Below are 19492 nucleotides of genomic sequence, written 5' to 3' on the forward strand. Positions count from 1 at the left end.
GGTGGGTGGTGTGGGGACAGGGCAGAGTGCCTGCTTGTATGGTGAATGTGTGAGAGGACTGTACCCTGAGCTCCTGAGATGTTTTCAGCGACTTCCCTCAGACTCCAGAGAGCAAAGAAGGCTGGCCAAAGCCAGCCAGACTAGGACGGAGCCCTGCCCCCTGTGTGAGGTAGTAAGGGGACCCCTCAGACTCAGGACACCTGAGGTTCAGAGCAGCCAGCCACCCTGCCCCGTGGGGCCCCAGAGGGGAGTGGTGCTGTCTTTTCAGAGACTGGAATAGACAGCCTGGTGTCTCTCCTACACTACTTTTTAAATGTATTATCTATCTGTGGCATTGAACCATCAAAATGCTAACATGCAAAGTGACCTCCTGCTCCCACAATGGCTTAGTGGTAACCATCACTCTTTCTCTGTGGACGGCCCCTTCGCCGGTGCCATCTTTCCTAAGCAGTACACAGACGAATCGGTGAAGCAAGGACATTTGCCGAATGGAGGTGGGGGGCACACAGTAGCTTGAAGTGATGCAGTCTTTACAAATCATTACTTAAACCACGTTAATCTGCTTAATTTCAGTGCTGGGGCAAAGTCCTACTATTACCAGGCTGGAGGGAAGATGGGGGCCACTTGGAGAGTCCCAGGGGTTTGGTCTTCATCTCAGTACGTGAGATGGAGGGGGACAGCATGAACCAGTCCAGGGCAACTGGCAGAGGGGTGGGGAGGTCCAGGAACTGACCGAGGTTAGATCGAGCGACCCCAGGAAACTGCTTGGCCCAGCGGAGGTAGAGGAGGGGCCGAGGAGGGAGGACGTCGCTGGAAACAGGGCGGGCAGCCGGCCTGCCCGGCCAGACTAGGGCTTGGAAGGCGAAAGGGTGGCTTGGCCGGTCGCTAGGGGCGCCCTCGCGGGCGGGCACCTGGAGCGCCGTGGAGGATGGCCCCTGGGGGGCGCCCGCGCAGGCCGCCGCCGGGAGCGCCCACACGCAGCTGCGGCGTGCGGCCAGTGGGGGGCGCCGTCGGGGACGCGCACCGGAGCGCGGTGGAGAGGCGCGATCGCCGCTACCGTGGGATGGAGCCCTGCTGCGGGGTATGGGGCCGCGGGCGGGGCCCACGGACGTCTGCCGCCACCCACGCCCGCGCCCTTTCGTTGCTGCTGCTGCTGCTGCTGCCGCGGCCCGCTGGTGAGCCCCGTGCCCCCACCGCCCCGCTCGGCCTCGCCAGCCCCGTCTCATCCGCTCGTGTCCTTCCGCAGGTTGCTTAGGCTCAGAGCAAGCTCCGGGGGCCGACCCGGCCGACCCCGGGGTCCTTTGCTCTCCCAAGGCCACCTGTCCCTCAGACCTGCCTCGCCTTGCCCAGGATTCCCCGACCACCGTCCCGACGCAGCCCCCTGTTTCTGAACCCGTCTTACAGCACTGTGAGTACTGTGGACTCCACAGGGCCAGGAAGATGGCTGAGGGGTCTTAAAGACCTCTGATCCCAGCAGCGGAAGGGACAGGGGAGGAAGGGGCGGAGAGTGGGGGTAAAAGACGCCTTCCTTCTACTAGTGTTTATTGAGCTCTTATTGTGGGCCAGTTCCTGGTCCTGCCTGGAGGAATGGACCTTCTGGGACGAGGTAGGAGGCAGGAAAGTCAGAAGAGCTTTGGATGGGCAGCATTTCCCGCCTCCCTGAGCTGGCTGTGGGGCCGGTGGCTTCTCCTGCTCCAGGCCCTGACTCGGCCTGCCCCTGCCCCAGGCTCCCAGCCAGAGACCCTGGGGCTCTGCAGCACGGCTTTCAGGACCGGGCTGTGTGAAGCTTCCTGTGGTGTCTGCAGGGCCTGCGTGTACGATGTTCTCGTGAGTAGTGGCTTAAGCATGTTTAACTGAGACTCACATAAGAAATACTTATCCTGGGACTCTCTGCATACCATTTAACTGCCACAGAAAGTCTCATGGACAGGACCTAGCAGTGCTCTAACATTCTCTTTCTTGTCATGGCCCACTTATGTTGATTGTTCTGTCTACTAATCCATTTGGAGAACACCTAGGAGCGGGACTGCAGGGATGTTGATATGTGCATCTTCGATTTAAAAAACTGCTTCCCAAGGTGGCTGCAGCAATTGACACTCCCACCAGCGGTGGATTCTAGGGTGCTAATCCTTACCAGAACTCGGGATCAGAGACATTAGTTTTTGCCAGGCAGGTGGTACGGAGCAGAACCTCCTTGTGATTCAAGTCTGCATTTCCCTGAAGACTGACAGGGCTGGGCAGCTCTGTGGTCATTTGCTGCTGGGGGTTCCTCCTTGAGATATGCCTGTTCATACGTACTGCCTATTTTTCTGTTGGGTTGTCCATTTTCCTCTCACTGAATCACAGGAGCGGGTTCCCAGAGGAGGGAGAGGGGTCTGCCTTGGCTGAAGCTGGGGTCATGGTGAGGATAGAACCAGATGGAAACACAGATTAATTTGTGAAGAGTTTGGCTGGAGCTGATGGTGTGCTGGGCAGGACAAAGGGGCCAGTGGTACACCGGGCTGGCCGGCTGGGGATGCTTTTGGGCCCAGGCTATGAGAACAGGGAGGGAGATACCTGGGCCGTGCTGAGGCCCTCCTGAGGCTGGAGACCCCAGTCCCCATGTGGACAGCATCCTTCTGTGGTGAGAAGTGGAAAAGGAGCACCACTTGGATGGTGCAGGCCAGTGGCTGGAGAGGTGGGAGGTGAGGTGGAGAGGGTGGGGGTACAGGGAAGGGCCCATCCCTTATCAAGCTCTCACCTTCCTCCTCAGCCTGTGGCTTCTCCTACGAGCCGGACCCCACCCTCAGGTACCCAGAGGCCATGGCTCGGCGGTGGCCATGGATGGTCAGTGTGCAGGCCAACGGCACACATGTCTGCGCAGGCACCATCATTGCCTCCCAGTGGGTGCTGACTGTGGCCCACTGCCTGATCCAGTGAGTTGGGGCCCAGGTGGGGTGGGTGGAGAGGCCCAGTTACCCAGCCCAGCTGGTCTGTCAGCAGCTGTCACAGCTATGCCCTCCTAGGAACCCCACAATCCCAGCCCCACCTCACCCTGGCTCCAAGCAGGTGGGGGCTGGGTTCTGCAAATTCCTTGCCAGGGGCCAGTCTTTTGAGTGTTCCCACCCTGTGCTCCCCTCACCTGGCCCTCAGTCTTGTGCATTCATTCCACAGACAGGAAATGGAGGCTCAGAAGCCATTTGTCTGGCCTCACACCTCCTCTCCTCAGGAGGAAGGTCCTAGTGCTTTCATTCCACCCCCTTTGGTTCCACTTCCTCATTCCCTCCTTTTTTCAATCAACAGTCTTTGATACTCCTTTGAGCCAGGCCCTGGCCTGGGCACTGGAGGCAGAGAGGGGATAGACCATTCCTCTCAGCTCAGTAGGGGAGAAGATAGATGCTCACAAGGGAGTTTGGTCGGTGTGAGGACAGAAGAATGGGTATGCTGGTGTTCAGAGGCCAGGGAGTGGCGTGAGGGTAACGTCTGTGCTGGCTGTGAGAGCTGACCAGTGGAGAGCATGTTCCAGGCCTAAGGGCCAACACAGAGACTTCAAGGAGAGTGCCAGGGATGGCAGTCAGAGAACAAAGCCATGGCCGACTCCACAGGGCCTCTGCCCCTCTCGGGGCCCAGGAGAGTCCAGCATTTGGAACCAGAGCAGACTGGGTCCGTATCCCAGTTCTACTGCCTCCTAGCTGTGCATCCCTGAGCAGGTCACTGGGCTTCTCTGAGTCTCAGTTTCCCCCTCCATAAAATGAAGGGCTGTGAAGACTGGCCACACAGCGCAGGGCCCTGTTCACATCTGTTGTGAGGAGTAGGCTCAGCAGGCTGGAAACCGGTGGGTGGCCTGCCAGGATTTGCTCAGAGGGCAGGACGGCAGGGGTTGGAGGTGGGGGTGGGCTGCCTGGAGCTGACTGCAGGCTCCCTCATGGTTCCCCTAGGCGTGATGTTTCCTATTCAGTGAGAGTGGGGAGTCCGTGGATTGACCAGGTGACGCAGACTACGTCTGACATCCCGGTGCTCCAGGTGATTGTGAACAGCAGGTACCAGGAGCGGCGGGTACTGGTCCTGGGTCGGCCAGCACAACAACATCGGCCTCCTCAAGCTCAAGCGAATGCTCCAGTACAACAATTATGTCTGGCCAATCTGCCTGCCTGGCTTGGACTATGTGCTGAAGGACAATTCCGTCTGCACTGTGACGGGCTGGGGACTTCCCAAGGCTGATGGTGAGTCAGAGCCTCCCCAGACCAGGGTGGGGGTGTGAGAGAGGACCTGGGTGCAGGCCAGGGTGCCACCATGACAGAGGCTTCTGAGCACCTTCCCCAGTGAGCCCGCTGCCTCCGGGGCCTTCCTCTTGGGCTCTCATCTCTGAGGTCTCCTTTCTCTTGAGGGTCTCAGCAGTGGACACATCACAGCCATCCAGGCCTCAGAGGACCCTGATTGCCCTCGAATCCTCAGCCAGGCCAGGGCATGTAAACAGAACTCCCTCGAAAGCAGAGAGGGCAGAGAGTAATATCTCGCAGTCCGCACACAAGCCCAGGGCATCCACAACTCGAAGCAGTGTAGGAAGCGAGGGGAGTGGGGTTCTGTGTCTGGAGAATGCTCCCAGAAGACCCCTCATGGCCGGCTAGGGGCAGTCTGCACCTGGAGGTCGGGCATCACTTGGGGTCTGCTCATGGTTCCCTTCTCCCCTCAGTGGGCCTCAGTCCCTCTTTACCCCAATTAGGAGCAAGGCTCTAAGAGTAGGCATAGTCTTTCAGGCCCATCCAGTGGTTCATTTCCTGACGGAGCCTAGGAATGCCCAGTCCCGTCAGGGAGCCTGTAACCCACAAGCGAGATGCCCTTCCCTGTGGGAACCATCTTACCCGAGAACAGCCCACAGGGGCTTTAGCTTACGTGGAAGGAGGTAGAGGTGACTTTGTCAACCCTGCCATGGCCTGTCTGGGGAATGGCTAGGAACAGCCTGAAATCTCCTATCTTCTAGGAGCTCGGGCAAGGGACACAGACACTGGTGGGGGAGGGGAGAAGAGGAAGCAGTGCCTGGGATCTGAGGAGGGGGCTGGGAAAGCTTAGTGGGGAAGTGCTTGACCAACAGGAGGGATTTAGACTGAGAGAGGCTTGGCAGGCATTCTGGATGGAAGGAATGGCAAAGCCAAGATGCTGAGGTGGGGGTAAAGGGGATGCTAAGAGGACTCGGTGGGTTGGGCTCTGCAGGAAGCAAGAGCAGGTCCAGCCAGGCCAGATCATGAGGGCAGCCTGCTCTGGGGCCTCTGTAGCAAGGGCCCCTGAGGGGTACCAGCTAGAGTGGGGTGTGTGCCGGGGCAGATCTCCATGGCCGCTGTGTGGCAAGTAGAGGAGGCTGGGGAGGTGGGGGGGAGCGGAGAGAGGATGGGGACGAGGCTGGTGGCACCTGAACGGGGCCCTGTCCATAGGCGTGTGGCCCCAGTTCCGGACCATTCAGGAGAAGGAAGTCACCATCATGAACAGCAAGGAATGTGACGACTTCTACCACAGTTTCTCCAAAATCCCTTCCCTGGTTCAGATCATCAACTCCAAGATGATTTGTGCAAAGGATGTCAGCAGGGAAGAGTTCTGCTATGTAAGCACACCTCCCGGCTCACTCACCTCCAAGGGTACCTGGCCAGGATGGGGAGGGGCGTGGAGCAGGACCCGAGGGGTGCAGGGTGGGGCAGGGAATGGTGGGGAGGGGATCATCAGAGACGGGCAAGGGGCACGGGGTAGAGGATAGGACGAGAGAGGCAGGGGTCAGGAGTGGGCATAGAGGTTGGAGGGGTGGGGGGGTGGGGAGAGATGGAGGGTCGGTGCTAAAGAGGGGAGATGAAGCCCTTTGAGAAAGATCTGTGTCCAGAGTGCCTCTCCCCTGTGTTGACACTGGGGGGCTGTGGAGGACCTGTGTGAGGGCAGCCTACTTGTCCCTGACTGGGTCACATCTCCCTCAGGCCTCACCTGGCCTCCCTGACCCATTTTACTCCCCCTTCCCTGCAGGAGGTGTCTGGGGAGCCTTTGGTCTGCTCCATGGAGGGCACGTGGTACCTGGTGGGAATGGTCAGCTGGGGCGCAGGCTGCCAGAAGAGCCAGGCCCCTCCCATCTACCTGTACATCTCCTCCTACCAACACTGGATCTGGGACCGTCTCAGCGGGCAGCCCCTGGCCATGCTGGCCCCATCCAGGGCCCTGCTTCTGGTGCTACCGCTGCCCCTCAGCCTCCTTGCTGCTCTCTGACACTCTCTGCTCCCTCCCTGGTGTGTCCTCCCTCACCAGGACCCCTTGCCCTTGTGCCCAGGATGCTGCAGGTGCAGCTCTCATAGCCCTGCAAGGCAGGGCAGAAACCAATTGCTCAATTAAACTCTTCTCTTTCCTGTGCCTCCTTCTCGGGCCTTGGAGGCCCCTCACTCTATGGGCCTGCTCTAGTGGGAGACAGGTGAATCAGAGGGGGTGGGGTGGGGAATTCTGGGCAGTTTATACTGAAAAGTGCAAAGTTCCCAGGATCTGCCTCCATCCAAAGATTTGAGGTGGCTCCTGCAGAAGGTGGTTGGAGTGTGAAGGGGTCAGATGATGGAGCAGTCAGATGATGGAGGGCCTAGAACATACTGACCAGGCCAAAGCTGAGGCTGCCAGGAAACAGCTTGAGGCTGGGGTGAGGGTGCAGCTCTGTCTGGGCTGGAAGGTGAGTGTGTTCTTTCTGTGGTACTTTGGTGGGAGTCAGGCTGTCCTTGACCTTGGCTGCCTTCTGACCAGAGGCTGGAACACACCCTTTCATTGCCCCAAAGAGCCATAGTGAACTTTGACCCTCCAGCCCTGTCCCCTGCCTGGAGACGGGGTCAGGTGACCACTGGGATCAGACATTACCCTGCCATTAGCAGTGTGCCTGCCCATAAAGGGCTGATGGAGGCCCCATGGCAGAGGGAGGGCGGATGGACTGGACTTCCCTCAGTCTTCACCAACTGCTGCTCTCTGTGACCTGGAGTGGCCCCTGTCCCTCTGGACTTCTGCTGCCTGGCCACACAGGCTTCTGGCCTGTCTAGTAGAATGACCTTTGCCAACCCTACATATGGGAAGCCCATAGGCTGGACCCCCAAGGGCAGAGGGCAGCCAGCTGCTCCCATCTGGTGGCAGAATACTCAGCCTCCATGGCAGGGCCTTCTGCAGTCTCTGCCTCCCACTGCCCCTAAGCCCCCATGTCACGTGCTTTCCTCACGTCAGCCTGGATCACTCCCCTTCTCATGTAGTGATGATCCGGGTCCAAGTCAGGAGCAGGTTTGACTCTTTGGTGTCCCCAGCACTGGGATCAGGCAATCAAAGTCCTGTTGAGAGCCATGGGGCCGAGTAGGGGAGCGTTGAGAGCCACCTTGTCATCCCAGCACCTGGAGAGCAGGCAGCTTACCCTCCGCCATGCCTGCCTTGGGTGGGCCCGGGGGGCTGCAGCTGCCCCTCAGCCTCTTGGCCACCATTTCCCTTCTATCTCATCCTAACTCAGGTGGAGAAGAGTCCGGGAGGGAACCTCAGCCTGGCCTGAGCCACCTGTCACCAACTGCTGTACCACCGTCCACATAAATGCTCTAGGGACAGAGCACGCCAAGGGGTCATTGCAGGAGGCAATTTTCTAAGCTTGGGTCTGAGAAGGCACTCGGCTTTATTTACAAATCTCTGCAGGCTGTTTTTGCAGCAGGCTCCCTGGCTTGGAAACCTCTGGTGTCTCCTTAGTCTTCAGGCCCAGGTCTGAGGGCCTCAGTCTGATGTTTGGTGCCATCCGGGAGCCCCTCTGTGCAGCTCCCCCCTCCACCAGGTGGTGTTTGGGCCTTTGTCTTCTGGGCAGAGGGGCTTCTTTTAGGCGCCCCTAGTGGGAAGTGGTAGAAGAGGAAGCTTCGAGGAAGCTGGGGGCTGTTATATTCAGCGGGTGGAAGGCCAGTTGTGCCCCCTGCCCTGATCCCCTGGGGCCATGAAACTTCCTACCACAGCTGGGCAGAGAAAGGGCCTCCAGGATAGTCCAAGGTCACCCTCGGCTTCTCAAATATTCCCTGATTTCCAGGCCCCAGCTTTCTTCCCTGCTCCCTCTGGCCCACCCCTACCCCCGCCCCCAGCCTTGAGCCTGAGCCCCTGGGCCTCATGTGGCCTCCCAGCAGCCTCGGCTTCATCACAACGTGTAAAAGAGGGGGTCCCAATGCCTTGAGCTTGGTGCCTACAGGCCTGCGTTTCTGCTTCCAGGGCCACCTCTGCGCACTCCCTTGGGCTGGAACTCCTGCCAGGCTTGGGGCAGTCTCCTCACCATCAGAGCTGCCACCTGCCTTAACTGGAATCCCTGCTGCTGCCACAAGTTCCCCCAGTAACCGTCTCCTTCCTCATGGCCAGTCTGGGTGTGGCCTCACACCCCGACCCATGCAGTTCAGCCATCTGTGCCAGAAGGGAAGCCCACATCCCATTGCTGCTCCTAGCCCCTGCTGCCCCTGGCGGGAAAGGTGGGGTGGAGGCACGTCTGTGTGGGGAGAGCAGTGTGAGGCCACTCTGCGTCTGCAGAGGGACAGGGGCCCAAGGCCAGCTTTGCTGAGGAAAGGGCCAATGTGGATGGGGTGAAAGGAATGGGAGTCCAGGCTGGGAGGCCAGACACCCAGTGTGGTCTTGTCCTGCACCTGATGGGCCTTGAGGATAAGGCCATGGGCCTCCCCCTGCCCATCTGCCCACAGCCTCTGTGGTCTGCATATGAGCTCAGAGTCCAGGATGCCTGGACCCTGGCCCAATCTCAAGCTCCAGGGCCTGCCAGCCCCCGCGGCCACCTCCAGGATGCTCTGCTCATTTCTCTCCTTTCTTCTTCTTGGCCTCATTCTTCTCATCCTCCTCTACCTTGATGGCCACTGTGTCCACGCTGTCCTTCTTCTTCTTTTTATTCTCTGTGGGGTAGGGAAAAGAGGCCATGTGGTAGTGGTGAGGCAAGGTCCTGGGGCTCAGCGGTCTCGAGGGAGAGGGCCCCAGAACCTTCCACATTCTGCCCTCTACTTCCTTCTTTCTTCCAGACCTCTCCTGCTGGAGAATAGGCTCATTGTTCTACTTGCATCACTCTCACGGGTTTCTGTGCTCTGGTCTCCTGGGACAGGGCTGGGCCCCCTCCTGAACTTGCTGTCCCTCCGTTATAGTGGAGGGGAGGAGGGGCGAAATGGAGGAGCAGGGAGACTGCAGGCAGCAGGACTGAAGACCTGGCTGGCTCAGCAGGACCCGACAGCAGCTGGTGCTGGGGGCAGGGCCTACTCACCTCCGGGGATTTCTGTGAGCTCATTGAGGGGTGGCACAGTCTCCAGCTTGTCTGTGTACATCTTGGCTGCCTTTCGCTGCAGGTACCGGGCTTCGATCTCCTTCCGGGTCCGTGGCACGCGGCAGTTGAAGACACAGCACAGGGTGATAACTGTAGGGAAGGCAGGTTTGGCCCGGTGCTCAGCCTCAGACACCCCAGGAATGGCAACCAAACTTCAGGCCTGCCTCCATCCACTTATAAGCGTCTCACCCAAAAGACTGGCAGGAGGCCCAGTGTCTTGACAAAACCCTTAGGGACCCTAGGGCTGCTACAGTGGCTTTCCTGAGCAGGCCTGACTTCACGCAGTTGCAAACGGCCCTGTGCTTAAAGGGCCCGTGCTTGGTTTAATGTTCTGCTGTCAAGTTCTTAATAACTTTTGAACAAAGAGCCTTGTACTTTGATTTTGCGCGAGCTCTATAAATTATGTAGCCAGTCCTGGTCCTGAGGGTCTTTCTGACTAGCTTCAGAGTTGCTGGAGGGTAAGGCAGAGGGCTGCATTGTGATTCAAGCTCTCTAAAGGCCATCCTGCCATCCAACCAACCTAGGCCTCTGGGTTGCTTCTGGTGTAAGCTAGTTTTTCCTCCCAGGCTCCTGAGAGCAGAGCCAGAGCTGCCTCAGACTTCAAAAGACATAGCTGTGTCCTCCCCAGCCTCCCCAGGACAAGCCTGGGCTCCTCTGGGCTGGGGAGGGAGCTGGCGAGAGGGCACAGACCCGTGGCGTGTTCATCTCAGACGGAGTTATTCCAGGAGTGGTTTTCCGGCCGAGGGCAGCTGCACCCACACCAGTTGGGCTGGGGCATGGAACTGGCCTGTCGGTGATGGGCAGGGCAGGTCAGGGCTTCCAGGACCTGGCTGGACTGAGTTTATTTTTCTAAGGCCCCCACAGTCTGACCACCTTGGCCCTAGCCCCTGGGGAGGGGATGGAGCTGGTTCCTATTATAAATCAGATGACCAGACATAACTTCCTGGCAGACTCCTGGGGGCAGGCTGGCCCAGGCAGGACAAGCCAGGCCTATTCTGGGGAAGATGCATCAGATCTATGTAGCCTGGGCTGGAGCACCCTCTGGGGCCATTTTGTGCAACCAAGGCCATGTCCCTTTAGCCAAATACAGTGGTCCCACTGAGTCTCACCCAGACTCACCAAAGGAAAGAAAAATGACTGGTGAATGGGGTGGTCTCAAAGCCCTTGCTGCTGGAACAGGACTGGACTCCTGGATGAATGGACTGGGGAGCCAACAGCATCCAAGCACACACTGGGAGGGGGTGCTGCATGCGGGCCACAGCAGTGGGTCCGACTGTACACCTCTCTCTTGGAGTAGACAGCAGGCCTTTCTTATCCAAAGAGCTGGGTCCTGGCCTTCTCCAGACCCCTGTGCACACACCTGAGACCCAATGTTGGTCCTCCACCCTGACCCTCCTGGCTTGGGCCACCTTTTCTAGCTACCTCACTAGGCATCTCCTTGGGACCACGCCCCCTCAGGCTCCATGCAGGCGGGGCCCAGGCCCTGGGAAGCTGAGGCTTCACAGGGAGCTCATCGGGCGGCCATTGGCAGCCAGAGCAGGGCACAGGTACTGCCCCTTACTCCAGGCCTGCCCCACCCAGCCTGGCCCGGTTGCTTTTCTTCAAAGAAGGGGAGAAACAAAGTGCTTTGGATCGAGTCCCAGGGCCCAGGGATAGGCTTGGGACACAAGTCCCCAAGAACCCCAGAGGTGCCCCATCCAGCCCCAGCCCCTTCCCTGAGGGTTCTAGGGGTGATGGTCCGCTAACAGCTGTACGCCCTAGGCCCAGGCAGACTGGGAAGCAGGGAGGATGTTTCCTCCCCAGGAGATAGGGTTGTGTTATCCCCACTGCCTGGTGCTGTGCCATGGAAGGTGACAAGTGCTGACCTGCTGGTCAGGGGCCTGTGGGACTAACCCATACCCTTTCTAGGAAATGGGGTTAGAGGACGATCTGTCTGGTTGATGTTCAAATGCCTCTAGGTCTGACACTGTGCAACTTTCTTGTGTGGCCCCAGACACCTCCACCATCCGGGGCCGAGCAGAGCAGGAGAGAGGCCGTTGTGTGTCTTGAGGCCCCATAGTACCCTTGCCCCTGTCCCTGGGGTGCCCCAGAGCTGCTCCTTAGACTGCTCCTGTGGCTCCTGTGGGCAGATGACTCCCCATCCCTGCCTCTTGGGGCTGTAGGTTGTCTCCCTCTCTGGACACCTGGGCTGAGGTTGCAGGCACCTGTCTGTGGGGTCTCCACTAAGATGCCTGACTGGTTCTTGGCCTCAGCTGGGAACAGAAGACAGCCCCTTGTGCCTCTTGCTCAGATGGGGGGCAGGGTGTGCAGGGCAGATATCTTCTCATGGGAGGGCACTTCTGGTGCCAGGAGAAGCACGTGCAAATCAGATGTCATGTCTTCCTTCGAGCCCCTCACATCTGGATGGGCCCTCTGTGGGCCACCCAGCCCTCCAGGGGCCTCCTCCTGGAACAGCTCCAGCTAGAACATCAGTGCAGCTTTAGCCTCCCCACCCTGGGGACACTCAGTAAATGTCCAGTAAGGCTCGTTTGAGACCTTGTGTGGAGGCCGTGCTTCCTCTCAGCCTCTGCTCACACCCTCCCCCTGCCCGGAATGCCTCTCCGGCCTTCCCACCTGGCAAAACCCCACTGGTCCTCCCACCAGGCTGCAGCTCGGAGGACCCTCTTCTACGACGCCTTTGCAGGGGAGTGGGCTGCTTCTCCCTGTGCTGTCTGCATCCCCCATTCCCGCCTGCGCCTGCGGGAACCTCTGTCACACCCTGCCTTGGGCCGTGGCAGCCTTCCCCACCTGGCCGCAATTCACGTGCCTTTCTGCCCCCTTCCCCAACTCCAGACCCCGTTCCAGAAGGAGGGCTAATGGGAGCGGGCCAAGCTTGTTTCTGCTGTGACTTTGCGTCAAGAAGCTCCCAGACCCCAGGAGAAGAGTGGATCTCCTGCTTTTAATTGAAGCAAGTGTGAGTCATTCTGGGAAAATGGTGTCTTATGAGGCAGGATTCGAAGCCTGGGATCAAAGCCTGGGAGCCACATCTGCTGGGTGTCCGGGGAGCCTCTGGTGGAGGGTGGCCTTGCTGGGTCCTTGGCCCTTGGATGGGGGGACCTTCAGCTGACCAAACTGCAGGAAAAGCATCAGGAGGCCAGCCACGGGAAAAGTGACACATCTCTGTCCTTGTCCTGGTTCAGTGGCGCTCCCTATAATTACCATAATTGCCATGTGGCTGCCTCTCTGAGGCCAGCAGAATACTTCAGGCCACCACTGGTCTGTCAGCCTTCCTTGGGGACTTTGTGTGGATCAGGAGGGGCCAGAAACCATGGCAGGGCTGCTGTGGGCGCCTGGCCTGCTTGCACTGCCCGGAATTGCTGCTCTGAGCCTGCAGGGATGGTGTTGGGGGGGTTGGTTAGGGGGTGCTGTGCTCCCACTGCGGTGTGGCAGAGGGAGCAGGGAGCAGCTACTCACTGATGGACAACACGAAGAGCGAAAAGATGCCCACCACGTGCCACAGGCGCATGTCCCAGAACACCACCGTCTCCTTGGTCAGCGGGGGCGGCTTGGGCTTGGGCGGGGCCGTGCTGGGCTGTGGGTCAGGAGAGAGGGGAGTGAGCCCAGCAGAGGCCAGCAGGGTGAGACCGGCCGAGAGAGGCCCAGCCCAAGCACTTTAGAGTCTCCTAAAATCTGTCTTAGACATTCACTGCCAACACCCTAGACCTTGGGAAGGTCCAGATTTAGAGCAGAACTGAGAAGAGCCCCAGACCACGGAGCCAGGGCCTTGAAGTGGGAGGGTGGTTGATGCTTGGGGAAACCAAGGCCTGGAGAAGCAAACGTGGACAGCCTGTCCCAGCCAGGTTCATAGTCCCTTTGGACACCTCCCACTCCAGTCCTAGGCCCCACTCAAGCTGATGGGGCCTCAGGACCAAGGCCAGAGACAAAGTGAGGTCCGTGCTGTGCTGGTGCTTCACTCTGCTGTCTCCCCAGTGGGGGGTGGGGAGTGGAGCTGGGAGTCAGGGCCCCACAGCTCTGCCACCTGGCCGGACCCCCTACTGGTAGGCTAGGTAAGCGTGCTCACAGGACAGGACTAGATAAATAAATTGTCTGCGATGCAGTAGCGACATCTGGAGGCCAAAAGGTATAAGTGTGGTTGCAGCAAGCCTGAGCAGACCACAGCCAACCACCTCCCACTTTCCCCGCGGGACATTACCCTGCCCTGGGGGACTGAGGCAACACGACCCTGCCCCCATGGCTCTGCCCCAGGGTTTAGGGCACATGGTGCTGCCCTAGGTCTGAGGCTACATGGCTCTGCTCTGGGTGTCTAGAGACCATAGCCCTACTCTGGGTGTCTAGGGGACATAGCACTGTCCCAGGTCTGAGGGGATATGGCCCTGTCCTGGATATCTAGGGGATAGGGCCCTGCCCTGTGGAATCTGAGCAAGACCTGTCTGTGACCAGAGAAGGTTATGATCCTATCTCTGTCACTAAGTTTGGCTGAGAGGCAAGGACAGAGGTCAGTGCTCGGGGAGAGAAGACCCTGGAGCATCTGTGCAAGACATTGTCCCTTAATTAACTAAATAAGGACAGGCATGAGGAGTCCCTTCTAGCTCTCTGGAAGGAGAGGCCACCTACAGCTCCACCGTCCGCCCATTTTCCTCCCCAGTCCGTACACATGGACTGGGCACCTATCAGGAGCCAGGTGCTTCTTCATCTCATGAGCCCCGCGCTTTGGCATGGGTTGGAGACACTCAGAGGGTCGGCCACCTGTCCCAGGTAACCAGAGGATCTGTGGGCCTGGGATTGGTGCATGATTCCCCGGCTCTTTTCCTCTCACCAAGGTGAACTAGGGTGGGACCCTTCTTCCCTTTGGACCTCAGTTTCTCTGTCTGTAATTGGAGTGGGGTAGGTCCAGGAGCCACTCGGGAGCTCTTTGTACCCAACCTGACGGCCAAATCCACAAGAAGACACAGTCCTCAGCTTCGTCCCCTGGATGTATGTGAGTGGGGTCAGACACATGTGCAAGGGGTTGGGGAACACGTGTGGGGTCGGGCACAGTGTGGCTGGAGCACATGTGCATGTGGTCAGGCACATGTCCATGGCATTAGGGTCATGGCAGTGGCAGAATTCCCGAATTCTAAGGGAATCCCTGAGATCAGGGCATGTTGGCCCGCTAGGTTGTATGACCTGAAGACTCTGAGGGCCGGAGTCAAGTTCTCAGATTCCGAGCCAAGGCAGCTGAGTGCTCACTTCCTTACGCATTCTAGCTCCAGGCTTGATGTGGGTGGAGCGGGGCCCATTCCTATTCCTGACAGGGGTGTTGGGTGGATGGTGGCAGGTAGTAGCCATCTCCTTATGGTGGGCACTACTGGGGCCTCAATTCTGAAGCTTGGAGGCCCCCACCTCCTTCAGAGGGTAATTGTGATGCCTGCAGGGCCAGGGTGGGTGGTGACCTGGACCCCAGCCCTGCCCATGTCTCCAAGGCTTCCTGAAGGGCTAGGGCCTTGCTCAGGCTGTAGGCAGATGGCAGGCAGACAGACTCCAAATGCAATGGGAGAGATGGGTTCCTGGGGCTGGGGGCAGAGAGTCCTTGGCTCAGAACTGACTTGATCCCCACCCCCAGCCTCTAACTGCACCCAGGCCGGCTCAGTTTCTCCACCTGAGGCCTCGGGGCAGCCAGTGAGGGGTGCAAGTACACCCCATGTGGCTCAAGCCAGCTTGGCTCCCCTTACAGGGACACTGGAGCTGACACCTAACTCCAGCCCAGCCTCCTGGCACACACCCTTGTCAGCAGCATGAGGGACAGGCTACACTGGGGTGTAGGGCTCTGTCCCTCTGTCCCCCTCAGACCCTCCAGTTTAGGACTGTGTCCTACATCCTCCCCGGTTCTGTCCTTCCTATCCCACCCTGTCCCCTAGCACCTACCCCTCGAGTCTCCCTGGGTGCCTCTGGCTGCCTCCTGCATTTCTGTTTCCTGCTCCCTGTGCTCTGCCCCTGCCTGCACAGGCTCCATCCCCCGCTTCACCCTGCCCCTGCCCCTGGCTCTGGCCTTCTCCTTCTGGCTTCCAGAATTCCACATCTGCTCTGCCCTCTCCCTCTGTGGCTCCCCTTCCAGGCTTAGCAGGAGTGGGGTACAAGGGACAGGGAGGCTGCATATGGCCCCCACCTCTCCCTTCCCAGCCCTTCCTGGCCCCAGCCAGGCCCGTCCCACCACCCCAGCCATCTTCTTTACCTCTTTATGGGCTATCTCAGAAGCTCCTTCTTCTAAACCAGAACTCATCATGACTTACCCCTGCTCAGAAACCTTCTATAGCTCCCTATTACCACCAGGAACAAGTCAGACCCCCCAGTTCCTGGGTCCTGCCCTGCCCGCCCTTCCCTTCCTGGAGCCATGCTCCACACGGCTGCTCTGTAAAGAGTCTCCTCATCCTGCGCTCCTACCCTCCAACTGGGAATGCCCTCACCTCCTTCCCAAGGCCATGTCTCTTCCAGTAGACAAGGAGCCCTGGAGGATCTCTGGAGCAGAGGCTGTTTCCTCCAGAAGACCCTAAGTTCAGGGTCTAGATCTCTCCCATCAAACTAGAGGTCAAGGAAACCAAGGGCTGTGCACCCCCTGCCCTCCACAATGGCACCAAAGACTGGAGGATAGGGGCTGAATGTCCCCATCAGTCTGGGCAGGACTGTGTCCCTACTCAGACTGGGAATCCCCAAGATCAGGATGAGTTTCTCCCATGGGACTAATTAATGTTCCAGAAGTCAGGGGCTGTGCTCTCCCCTCATACCAGGGACCCAAGAGTGGGGGCTGAGTCTCCCCACAGCCTGGCAGCGCTTGGGCCAAGGCTGTGTCCCCCGGCTACACTGGGTCTCCTAGGGCAAGAGGAAGGTGATAATGTCAGCTCCCGATCAGAAAGGCGGTCCCCACCCCTCTTCCTGGACAGAAAGAGACAGCCACCCCGACCCTCTCCGCGCTGCCTCACCTCCACCAGCTGCCCGGCGACCCCTGCGAGGTAGCCCCCCAGCGCGGCGCCGCCCAGCGCCCAGAGGGGCCCCGCGCCTCGCCGCCGCCCTGCCATCTTCCGCACGCTGCGCCTGCTCGCGGGAGCCGAGTGATGGACGGGCGGGCTGGGCCGCCCCGTGCAGCCCCCTGGCCAGCCGGTGCTCGGTGGCGGTGGCGGTCGCGAGCTTGGTGGCGAGCTCTGGCTGCCAGCAGCGAGAGGGGACATCATTTATTCATCATCGGTGTCAGGTTCTTGTGCCGCCCGCCCCCATCTCTGTGGGTGGAGGGCCCGCCCCCTCCTGGGAGATCAGACTCCAGCCTCCCCATCCCCCATCGCAGGGACACTGAGGTGGGGGAGGGTGGGAGAGGAGACAGGTTGGGGTTGGGTCCTTAATCACCAGGTCTCCCTCCCTTCCCCACTCGGGACTCAGTTTCTCCAACTGGGACAAGGGGAGGGGCTGGAATCTGCTGATCTAGAAGGCCCTTCCCACTCTGACGTGTTGCATTTGAGAAATGTAGTGGACTTGGGTATGGGGGGGCATAGCGGGCAGGTTGCCATGGTGACAGGCGCTCAGGGATGTCCTGGGCTTTCTGGCCTGGCTTCCTGCCCAGAGGCGGCTCTGGTCACCCTGGACACCAGAGCTGGAGAGGGGGATGGGGAGCAGGGGATGGTATGGTCAGAGCTACCAGCTGCCAATGCTACAGAAGGTTCCTGAAGGAGCCAGCATCTTCTGCCCCACAGGAGAAGATGGGCTGCCCCTGGAAGGGTTGGAGGACAATTTTCTGAGGCTGGCTACCTCAGCCTCTGCCCTAGCCTGAGCCCTGCTGACTCTGGCTTCAGTCTAAGCCAAGACCCCAACCCCACGCTGAAGTTGGCCCACACTGCACTCTGGTCCTGACCCCCAGGTGAGCCTTGACACCCCAGGGATGGAGAGAAGTCCTGGGGGCTGTGGAGACTTGGGGGCGGAGCTGAACACTTGAGGAGTACAAGGCCTGGAGGGGAGGACTCTCCTCTGGCCCACCCACCCTCCTCCCTCCTTTCCTTCCTTGCTTCATTATCTATCTCCTGCCTGCTGAGTGCTAGGAGAAGCAGCCCAAAGGTTGGACCCCTGTACTCTCATCACCAAGAGCACCAGTGGAGACCTGCCTAGGCTAGGGGTGGCCTGGTTCCCTTTGGCAAGGCCTGCTCTCAGAACCAGGGACCCAGTGTGTCAAGAGCCTTATAGGGCTCCAGCCTGGGAGTGCCATAGATGGACAAGGACCAAGGCAGGCTGCAGTGGGAGCAGTGGGCCAGCTGCGGACACCTGCAAGCATCAGGGCCTAGAGATGACAAGGCAGGCAGGAAAATGGGAGAGCACCTGGCAAAGGATGGCTGGCCCAGGGGACCCATTGAGGAGACCCTCGATGATGGGGACTGAGTGGGCTGGGCCACCCTGTCCTTCCTGGGCATGCCCTGGCCAGGCTAGAAACTCCACTAAAGTCCAATCACTTGCTGCAACTCTCCACCCCCCACTTCCTCATGCCATCGGTCATGGGCCAGGCTAGGCAAAGCCACACTGACCAGCCAGGGAGGTCACCCTCAGGACATGGGGTCAGAGAGGCTGGACAGGGTGGAGGTTAGTGAGCCTGCCAGGAGCACTGGGCAAAGCATTACCCCTCTCTTTGTTCCCTCATCTATAGAATGCAGAAGGTAGGACTCCCAGCAGACTGATGTGAGAGTGACATGAATGTAGGGCACTGGCTTGTCTGAATGGGACAACCAGTCCTCTGCTGCTCACATGGCTCCCACTTTCTGGTCAGCCCAGGAGAGGGGGGTCATTATTTCCTGTAAAGTTCATCATCTTTTCCATCCATCAAGAGATAGGGCAAGCCTAGTGAAGAAATCTGAAAGGAAATACAGATTGTCTCCATTGTCCCCTGAGATGGTCACTGCTCTATGTGGGTTCTACTTTGCAGACTCTTAAACACAGCTGAGATCTCGCCATATACCATTTCTCATATGCCTTTGTATCCACAGCTTTTTACCCAAACCAAGCACCATCAATTTACCCCTCCCAGCTCCCCCCCGCCATGTCAAATATTACCACACAGGCTTTGAAGTCAAACTGACTCAGACTTAAAATAACAGGGTGCCCTGAAAGTCTAGTACAGTTTTAAGCCTTAATAACCTCAGAAGTATAAAGCTACAAATTTATAAGAAACACCACTTGAAAGTTCATTTAAATTTCCTTTTTTGCCACCTGAAGAGGGCAAACATTGAAAAGAATTTAAAAGTCATTCAAAATTCACAAAACTAAATGAGCATCAAGAAAATTTAAATAATTAAACTTCAAATTATGTTTCTTATAAATTTGTAGCTTTATACTTCATAACTTGTGAAGTTACTAAAGCTTAAAACTGCACTAAGACTTCTGGGACATGATTATACTGACGGCTGTGAACCCTCAGGCAGGCTACTTAACCTCTCTGAGCTTCGATCCCTCATCTATCAAATAGATACAGCACAGTGTCATGCCCCTGCACATTGCAAGCCTTCATTAAATGCTAGTTGCGATGGTTATTGTTGTCATTGTTGTTATAGGCTGCATAATATTACACTGTATAAAAACCTAACAATACCATGTTCAATCAGTGCCCTGTTGTTGAACATTTGGGGTGTTCCCACTTCTCCAATACTAGACAGCATGTTGAGACGAACACCCTGAAAGCTAAAGTCTTTTCCATCTTGGAGAGTTTTTTGGCGTTTGGTGTGACTTTTCCTCTTCCCTGTTTACTCATGAGGACTCGAAGCCCAGAGAGGGGTTGTGCACTGCCTAAGGTCACAAAGGAACTGGGGCTTCCAACTCAGCCTTCTGCCTGTAACCCAGGGCACTGCCCACTGTCCAATACTGTCTCTGCCTCTTAGGAGGCCTCCACATGCCCCTGCACCTCACCTGCAGTTGGCCACATCACTCCTCCCAGAGTCTCAGCCCTGTGAAGGGCGTACAGGTCTGTGGTGGGGCAGCTCTGGACCCACCGGCTCCCCAGCCTGGCTCCCTGGAAGACAGTGTCCCCTGCATGCATGATGGCATGAATGCTGGCCTGCAGAACCCTGCTTGTCCCTCCTGTACTATTTTTAGCGCCTGTGGGTTTCCTGTAGGGACTAGGGCCAGTCCAGCCTCCAGGGGCCCTGGATTGGAAGCTATGGGCAAGGCAGTGGCCAGTGGCCAGGGGAC

At 58.3% G+C, this 19492-nt stretch overlaps 2 protein-coding genes across 2 annotated transcripts; one reads left to right on the top strand and one right to left on the bottom strand.

Annotated features, from left to right (window-relative positions):
• Nucleotides 1-928: 928 nt before the first annotated feature.
• Nucleotides 929-6271, top strand: PRSS50 (serine protease 50). Its single transcript, XM_045530476.1, is given in 8 exon segments — nt 929-1175; nt 1247-1408; nt 1727-1831; nt 2753-2915; nt 3918-4035; nt 4037-4202; nt 5409-5575; nt 5983-6271. Coding segments are annotated over 8 exon segments (1365 nt in total). The 3' UTR covers nt 6220-6271.
• A 2041-nt stretch (nt 6272-8312) lies between these two features.
• Nucleotides 8313-16353, bottom strand: TMIE (transmembrane inner ear). Its single transcript, XM_045529898.1, has 4 exons — nt 16258-16353; nt 12755-12872; nt 9242-9391; nt 8313-8882 (listed from the first exon to the last, which is right to left on the bottom strand). Exons 1-4 carry the CDS (start codon nt 16351-16353, stop codon nt 8785-8787), a joined length of 462 nt encoding a protein of 153 aa, XP_045385854.1. The 3' UTR covers nt 8313-8784.
• Nucleotides 16354-19492: the final 3139 nt, after the last annotated feature.

This window comes from Lemur catta, chromosome 18, assembly GCF_020740605.2.
Source record: "Lemur catta isolate mLemCat1 chromosome 18, mLemCat1.pri, whole genome shotgun sequence".
Lineage (NCBI taxonomy): Eukaryota > Metazoa > Chordata > Mammalia > Primates > Lemuridae > Lemur > Lemur catta.